Source organism: Phalacrocorax carbo, chromosome 5 (genome assembly GCF_963921805.1).
Source record: "Phalacrocorax carbo chromosome 5, bPhaCar2.1, whole genome shotgun sequence".
In the NCBI taxonomy this organism is placed as follows: Eukaryota; Metazoa; Chordata; class Aves; order Suliformes; family Phalacrocoracidae; genus Phalacrocorax; species Phalacrocorax carbo.
This window is the reverse complement of record NC_087517.1, coordinates 55,379,206-55,387,759: the sequence shown is the minus strand read 5'-3', so window position 1 is coordinate 55,387,759 and position 8,554 is coordinate 55,379,206. Positions and strand designations below refer to the sequence as shown.

The following is an 8,554-nucleotide window of genomic DNA, read 5'->3' as shown; positions in this document are numbered from 1 at the left end:
TCCTCCCCATAGGAGTGGCAGGAACAGGAACCGCAAGAGCTATATAAGCGTGTGACGCAGCCAAATAGACGGACATTTTGTATCCATCATATTGGTGTCTGTGCATCACTGTCCCCAGGGTGGGTAGAGCCCTGTGTCCCGGAGGTATGCGGCCCAAGATAAGTTCTCCCGTAGAAGCGTACAGCTACAGGTTGGTACAGGTAGAGGAAGACAAAGCTGTGAATAGATATCGCCAAAAATCAGCTGGAATTAGAATCCCAAAAGGAAACTAACATAAATATCACAAAGGTACTACAGCTATAAAAAATTTTAAAAAAAGGGGGAAGGGGGGGAAGATCACTGTAAAACAAGAATGGGAAAATAGACGTAACCCAGCTACTCACACAAGATTAAATGGATGCTTCTCTGATTTTCATTAAGGACGGACATGTTAATCCGTAGGGTAAAGACAGGATGCCTACAAGGATGGGCAGAAGGGAGAAATGGATACAAGACAATAAATGAACACAACCAGCTGGCAAGCAAAACTCAGAGTCTACTGTACTCCAGCTGGAGGAACCAGTCATTCTCAATCCCAGAATCCCAACACACAGTAAACTACAAATCCAGGTGCAAAGATTTTTAAGTAAATTTACTGACTTGGAGGCATTACACAGGACCAGAGAACAGCAAGTATTTAAGAAGTGAGCCTTGGTGGAAGCAGTTTGGGCCTGTGCTTTTGTGTCTGTGCAGTTCTTCAGCAAAACTTGCGAAGGAAGATTTAACTACAAACATGAAATTCAGTGAATTAAGGGGTAAAAAGTAGCATGGGTTTACTAAAAAACAGTTTTGTGGGACAGCCCTGTAGCATCATAGTGTAAAAATGAAACTTCAGGCATCCAGGAAATAATAAAAATGTTTTTGCTCTTTGTTAGTATCCTAGCAAGAAATAAGTGAAGAGGAGAAGGACTTGGCTTTCCTAAGCAACCACAGGGTGATAGGGAGCTGACAGTGTGGCATGACTGTGAAAAAGACTAAGTGTGAGTCCAGTCATGGTATTTCCAGCAATGACAGGAAAAGATTAGTGTTCCTGTTTGAGGCATCACTGAGAAGACTATCTAAAACACTCTTATGCACAGCCTCTCTCAAGAGAAAAGCATTCAAACTGAAAGTGTGGCACAGAAAGGATGTCCCAAGGACCTGAACACAGCTTGCATCATGCATGACTGAAAAGGTCTAGCTTATGTAACTTAAAAAACAAATGACTGGGAGCTGGATATGTAAATGCACGGAAAGGTTAAGTAAATGCCAGATCAGGATGTCTGTAACAAAAAAAAAAAAGAAAACCAAACCAAAGCAAAACCAAAACCAAACAAGTATCTATAGGTTTAGGTGGAAATTAGGAACAGGTTTCTAGCCACCAGACAAGAGGCTCCATCCGGAACCACAGCCATAAGCCCCCAGAGGAGCAGCGGGACCCCAGCCAGGGCTGAGCTCCTCCTCGCCAGCCTCAGCTTCCCTCACGCTGCCAGCCGTTACCGGCCGAGCATCCCAGAGCGGCGGTTAACGAGGCCGAACGTTACCGTCCGCCCCGCCCCCCCTCCCTTCCCTGCTCCCATGCCGGCCCGCCACAACTTCCCCCTCCTCCTCCCCACCCCGACGTGTCGGCGGGCACGTCTCCACCACCCGGCCCGCCCGCCGCACGTCAGCCGCCCCGGCTCTACTTAAGGCGGCGGCAGCCTCCCCGCCCCGCCGCTACAGCCGCCGCCGCGCTCGGTTGAGGACGCTTGGTAGGTGCGATCGATTTCGCGGGTTAAGGGGGTGGGGGGTGGGGTGGGTGAGGGCGCCGCTGGGCGCCAGCTTTCCTGGGGGGACTCGGTCAACCAGGCGCCGCCTGCTCGACGGGTGTCCCCCGGGCTGAGGAGCTCCCGAGCACAGCCCTGGACTTCAGCCCGGCGCCGCCTTGGGTGCGGTGTGGCGAGGCGAGGCACCGCGCCCTGCTTGGCGGCCTTGTGCGACCGGCGTGATTTCCACATACACCCCTCCATCTCCTTGAGACTGCGCTGCATTGCCCCGCCATTTCCCCCCCTCTCCTTCAGCCTGCGTGGATTATCTTGCTTTCCCTAATCGGCGGTAAAAGTGCGTGTGGCCCCAGAAACCAGCCTGCTGGGAGGGACCCTGCAAAGGGCTGTGAGGATGGGCTCAGCTGCGTTTGAAATGGAGCGTTAATACAGCACCTTGGTTGCAGGCTCTCCTCTAACCTTCTTCCTTCAGGGGGAATAGCACTCTGAAAACAAAAATTTTGATGTTTAAGTGTAACTGAAAAATGCTTGAGCGGGTGCTTCTCACCAGCCCTGCGTGTTAAAGTTCCTGTAGTGCAAAGGGAGAGCTTGGCACGTGGTGAGAGCGTGCTCTATACCGGGCCACGCTTCAGGAGACTTCCGCAAATGAAGACTGACGTATCTTGGTTAACTTTCCCTAAATATGGGCACTGATGGCTTCCTGCCCCACCCCAAACTCGCAGTCTTTACCTGCTTGGCCAACACTGCCTGGCCTTTCCTGCTCTGAACGAGTTGCTGCCTGTTCATCCCTAACTTCAGAATCGTGTTGTGTCTATACTTGCATCCATCTGTGAGGCTGCCCCCTGCTTTGGGCTCTTCAGGCAAGGCAGAAGCTGTGCTGCTGGCAGTGCAGCACCACCTGGGAAAGCATAATTGTTGGCTTCTGCAGGGGTGAAAGCGCAATACTCCATCGTCATAGTGACATTTCAGTACACTTGTGGCTGTCAGATTACTACCCATATTACCAAGCTGCTATGCAGCTAGTAGCTAAAAATATTGAGGGTGGGAGAGAGGATAACACCAGACTCTAGATATCTCTAGATGTCTTAATTCAAAACTATGCAATTTCACTTCAAAACAAATCCATAAAGTTGACTTTGAGGATCACACTGTGCTTAAGAAGGGCTTACCTAAGCGTTATACAACTTAAGGTCTGGAAAGGCTTCAGGGCACAGAGTACCAGTTTTTCAGGGCTGTAGAATGGAAAATGCCAGACCATGCTGTGCTTAAAAGTACTAAAATGGCTTCCTTTACGTAAGTGTAATATGGACGATCATTTAGAACATTGTAATGCTGCTGGAGTGCCACCCAGCTACATACTCAATGGTTCTCAGGCTGTATTTGAGGGAAAGCTATAACGAGCATTGTCATAAATAATTCAATTTTTTAATAATTTTGCTGCATACAGGCAGTACTGCCAGATGTTTTAGGCGTGTGATTTATATCCATTTTCTTATCATCCTGGAATAAACTCCATCTTGCTTGATACAAATATTCTGGTGTCAGTAAAAGCTCCAAAGCCTGGAGAAACAATCTGTTGCTTTCCTTGCAGCAGTGCACCATGTCTCTCAAGGATCAGCTCATCCACAATGTCCACAAGGAGCAGAGTCATGCCCACAATAAGATCAGTGTGGTTGGTGTGGGTGCAGTTGGAATGGCCTGTGCTATCAGCATCCTGATGAAGGTAAGAGTTAAGCTTAGGATGAAGCAGCATAGTTGTGACAACCTGAGGCCTAAAAGACGGGTAAAAAATAATCTCCCTAATTAGACTAATTGGGCTAGCACACAAGATGAACTTTTGGTTGTCCATTCATTTCTTTGGGCCTGAAATAAAGCAGCAATCTTCAAGCTATTGACAGTATCAGACAGAACATGCTGTATGTATCACTGTGATGCAAGAGCTGCATTTACCTTTGAATGACTTCCAGAATCCCTTCTAAGAACTGAGGCATCATTTTGTTGGAAGCAGGGAGTGTGATGGAATACTTTGCAGTGTGGACTGGAAAAAGCAGTCTTGGACACTCTAAATGACTTGTCCTCCGCATTGCATTACTGTATTGAAAATGCTGTGTTTAATATCAGGCTTGCTTTTCTTATCTGTAAAATATGTTGTTTATGAACAGCTATTAATCTTCATCATTGTCATACTAAATTGCACACCTACTCCACACAGAATGAGGATATGAAAGGTAAAAAACTAACACAATAAAGTGGATATCCCAGGAGACTGATTTCAGTACTCTGCTTGGGAATAAGTAAAGTGATAGAGGTGAGCAAAATTGCTTAAAGAGATCACTGCTTTTAAAAAAACCTGCAACTTCACAGTTTACATATTGGGTACGTGTCTCAAAAAGAGGTAATAATATTTAATCTTGGTCACTGTAGGACTTAGCTGATGAACTTGCCCTTGTTGATGTTGTGGAGGACAAGCTCAGAGGAGAGATGCTAGATCTCCAGCATGGCAGCCTTTTCCTTAGAACACCAAAGATCGTCTCTGGCAAAGGCAAGTAGTTGGCTCTAATGTGCTTGTTATTTCCAAATGGATAGCCACTTCAGATCTCCAACTGGTCATCCAAGTCTAGCACTTAGCCTGTCATCTGCCTTGTTAGGAGGAAAGCTCACTTAATTTCTGCTCAGCTGATGTTCAGTTTCATATACCTTGTTAAGGCCAGTCCATCTAGGAATCCGCTGTTCCAGAATTGATCACTCAATATAGAAAGATGAATTTCTTAAGTACTCTTGCACCGTTGAGAATTTTATTTCTCAGCCAGTTAGGCCCTGAATGTATTACCACTTATTTCTTGGCCATAAATGTATGATACTTTTTAAGTTTAGTGGCAACCTGACTAGGGGAAATGGTAGCCATCTCATATCTTAGTTAATGTACACAGCATCCACAGATAGTAGGTTACAAGGGCAGAGCCTTCTTCCCCTTTTACACAGCACTTGCACTGGATGCCATCCTGACAGCTACCCCATACCCTCCGTGCCTTAGAAGTATGTAATACCACTGCCCAATTCTACGTGTTAAGATTTTTGACATGCCCTTAAGGCTGCCACTTGTGGCAATGAACCCCATTCTTAAAGGAAAACTTAACTTTCTACAGAAGCAAGTCTAGGGTGACAATTACCAAGAGAATTTTAGCACCCTCAAATTTGAGAGTTTTAGATATCAATACTAAAAGGAACTGAGAACTCCTGTTCTGAACCACATGTAGAAAGAGGTCACGTTTGACACAGCCTTTTTGTCTGCAGATTACAGTGTGACTGCACACTCCAAGCTGGTTATTGTCACTGCTGGTGCCCGTCAGCAAGAAGGGGAGAGCCGCCTTAACTTGGTCCAGCGCAATGTGAATATCTTCAAATTCATCATTCCCAATGTTGTTAAATACAGTCCTGACTGCACGCTGCTTATTGTCTCAAACCCAGGTTTGTTGTGTTGGCTTAATAACAGGATTTGTTTTAGAGAATAGTGTTTTCTTCAGTAAGGTGGCATCAGTAAGCTAATATGACCAAGCACAGGCTTTTAGAAAACACTTATGCCACATAACCATGTAGCAAAAAGCGTCATCTTCCCTCTCTGCACTCAGCAAGCTTGTCCTCTGAGAGATAAACCAAGCTGCCTCCAACTTGGGTCTTCAGTTGCCTTTTAAGTGATTTTTAGCATAAGACACAGTAAGGGGCACTGATAATTGCATGCATAGCATAAACAGCCTCTCAATTCTGCCTTTAGAACAGTCATTCTGTTAGCCCACTGCAGGGCCTGGTCATGGGCATTACTTTAGGCTATATTCCACATAACTAGCCTGCAGATAAGATCCTTACAGATGAATGGAGAATACCATCCTAGTTATCAAACTGCTCAAGAGTGGCACTTGTTTTCCTCCCTGTTCTACTTACAGTGGATATTTTGACCTATGTGGCCTGGAAGATCAGTGGCTTTCCTAAACACCGTGTTATTGGTAGTGGCTGCAATCTGGACTCTGCCCGTTTCCGCCACCTCATGGGAGAAAGACTGGGTATCCATCCTCTGAGCTGCCATGGATGGATTGTTGGAGAGCATGGAGACTCCAGTGGTAAGGGTGAAATTTGGCTGGTGGTTACAAAGAACTTTTTCTGATAGTTTGCAAGATGCATCTCCAAAAGCTACAGCAAAATGTTGCTTTAAAATTTTTGCACTGCAGCACCTTCAGAATGCAAGTCCTGCTTTAAGTCTTCTGCTACGTAGAGTAACCCTAGATGATCTATGTTTGACCTGAGGTACTCTGCTTGGAAAAGGTCATTACTGTAACATGAGGAAGCTAAACATTTCTAGGCTAAGTTGTTCCCATAACTCTCCAAAAAAAAAAAAAAAAGAAAACTGAAGAAGCAAGAGGGTAAAGTTCTCTGCAGGGGACTCCTAAAGATCTGCACTGACCTGCTGGTAGTCACTCAGTTGTCTTCACTGGCATCTCTTCATTACTTCAAGAACTATATATAGGAACAGAATTGCAGAGGCAAGTCTAGAGGACAGGAAAAAGAGCAACTTTGCTTTAACAAAGGTATATCCAAACGTTGGGATGTCATATATGAAGAAAGATGTTTATATGCTCCTAGGTTCTCAGCCTGCAATTTAGATTGGCCTCACAGGTCACATTATATTTGAAGTCATATCTAAATTGTAGTGACCTGTGTGTTGCGGATTATTCTAACTAGGTCTTAACTATTAATTTGAGGACAAAACTAAATTTTCTTGTGAGATAGATTAATCTATGTGTAACTCGCAGTACCTGTTTGGAGTGGGGTGAATGTTGCTGGCGTCTCCCTGAAGGCTCTTCATCCAGACTTAGGAACTGATGCAGACAAGGAACACTGGAAGGAGGTCCATAAGCAGGTGGTGGACAGGTAAATACTGATTTTTTTCCCCCCCACCAAACACAAGAAAAAATGATGAAGAGCTATAGTACCTTTAAATTGTAGTGTCTGTATCTGGTTTCATAAATACCATAGTAGCCCAAAATAAATGTCAAGATGCAGACATAACAGAACTTGAAATAATATTTTAAGGAGTAATGTAGATTTGGCAGTTATTTTTTTTCCTGGTTAGTGAACTTCAAATTAGGGAAGTGCATTAACTTCCAAGTTTCCAGTATAACTGTGGGGAGTAGTGTAAAATGCAAATAGAATTCTTCACTGCTGAGTTCATGTCAGTCCTGTCAGCAGATCACTCAAGCTTCTGATATCTCTAAGTTGATTAAGGGAACTCTCAAAGCCCTTCTTAGAAACTTTAAATATTTCAGTTGATGGTACTGTTTTTTAATGAGTAACCTTGTCTCTGCAGTGCCTATGAGGTCATCAAACTGAAGGGGTACACATCATGGGCTATTGGCCTTTCTGTGGCAGATCTAGCTGAAACTATTATGAAGAATTTGAGAAGAGTGCACCCAATCTCTACAGTTGTTAAGGTGAGCAGCCCCTCTTTGCTAACTTTTGTCTTACTGAGAACTAAAAACCTTGGGAATTCTGAAGAATGGCAATAACTTCCTAGTTTAATTCTAACTAAATTTAATTGAGTCTTCTCAGTAGGATATTCTATAAAACAGACATACACAAATTCTAGCCTAACTGTCCTTACCTACTTTTCAGGGCATGCACGGAATAAAAGATGATGTCTTCCTCAGTGTTCCTTGTGTACTGGGCAGTAGTGGCATCACTGATGTAGTGAAAATGATCCTAAAGCCTGAGGAAGAGGACAAATTAAGGAAGAGTGCAGATACACTCTGGGGAATCCAGAAGGAACTACAGTTTTGAATCTGCCCAGGCAGTTCACTTTTTGCAGTTTAACAAGTTTAGTGAGTAGTTTGTCTTATGTTGCACTTTCCAAGTAGGTCAAATCTTTCAATGTATGTATCTCAACTAGAACACACACAAAGCTCAAATCTGAACAAATGAGTTTCCTCAAGGTAGCATTAGGAAACTAATTCTAGGCTTTTCCCTGTTCAGACACCCATATTATTAGCCAGAGCTAGATAACCTAGTCAGTCTTGTACAATGAAGTGGTGTGACAGAAATCCAGCATCAAAGCAGAGCACACTGCCTAGAAAACCCTTTGCCTTTTCCTCATCTTGTTTAATGTTGGTTCAGAACAATAAGTAACTAATATTACACAATGTGAAACCAAAGACTATTTGCTTGCAGTTAGAGGACTGTCAAGCCAATTGACCAACCTTCTCTGCTGGCTGAATAGCTTAAATATTTCACTGTTGGTAGGTCCAAATGTATTTTCCTAACCCCGCTCTGGAATTTTTGTGTATACTTTTTTTTTTTTAGAGAAGCTTATTTTTGCGTACTATGTCAGCCGAGTTGTAAGTTCGTCTCCTGAGCATGTTTAAAAAAAAAGTTAAGGTTTCCATATGCAACAAGACAGTAACTGTCCAACTGTAGTACCAGCTCCAACACCAAATAAACCACAAACTCTTATTTCTGGCTCCTTGGGTTTTTTTATTTATAGGGCTTTGTCTCCAAAATGCAGCTCTACTTCCACCCATCTGAATCAAACTACTCTATTTCTCCTGTCACACTAACTCCAACCTCACCTGTGTAATAAGGTTACATGTGCAGCTACTCTCTTGTAGGCTCTAGACATTTATGTAGCAAACTGCCTAACACTCTAAAGGTAGGAATGAAAACAACATAACAGCTGTATTTAGATACTCAGAAGTTAAACTTGATTCCCATCTTAATGCAAAGAAACA

At 43.8% G+C, this 8,554-nt stretch overlaps 1 protein-coding gene across 1 annotated transcript; it reads left to right on the top strand.

Moving 5' to 3' along the window:
• The first annotated feature begins 1,623 nt into the window (after positions 1-1,623).
• On the top strand, positions 1,624-8,279 carry LOC104040132 (L-lactate dehydrogenase A chain). Its single transcript, XM_064452578.1, has 8 exons — positions 1,624-1,769; positions 3,373-3,504; positions 4,206-4,323; positions 5,076-5,249; positions 5,723-5,896; positions 6,587-6,704; positions 7,141-7,264; positions 7,446-8,279. Exons 2-8 carry the CDS (start codon positions 3,382-3,384, stop codon positions 7,608-7,610), a joined length of 996 nt encoding a protein of 331 aa, XP_064308648.1. The 5' UTR covers positions 1,624-1,769; positions 3,373-3,381; the 3' UTR covers positions 7,611-8,279.
• Positions 8,280-8,554: the final 275 nt, after the last annotated feature.

What these genes read in the sequence shown, in the direction of transcription:
- LOC104040132 (XM_064452578.1), top strand. Translation starts at nt 3,382, where the DNA reads ATGTCTCTCAAGGATCAGCTCATCCACAATGTCCACAAGGAGCAGAGT. An exon ending in CTATCAGCATCCTGATGAAG is followed by an intron (nt 3,505 to 4,205) that starts GTAAGAGTTAAG and finishes TGGTCACTGTAG; the next exon opens with GACTTAGCTGATGAACTTGC. An exon ending in AGAGCATGGAGACTCCAGTG is followed by an intron (nt 5,897 to 6,586) that starts GTAAGGGTGAAA and finishes TGTAACTCGCAG; the next exon opens with TACCTGTTTGGAGTGGGGTG.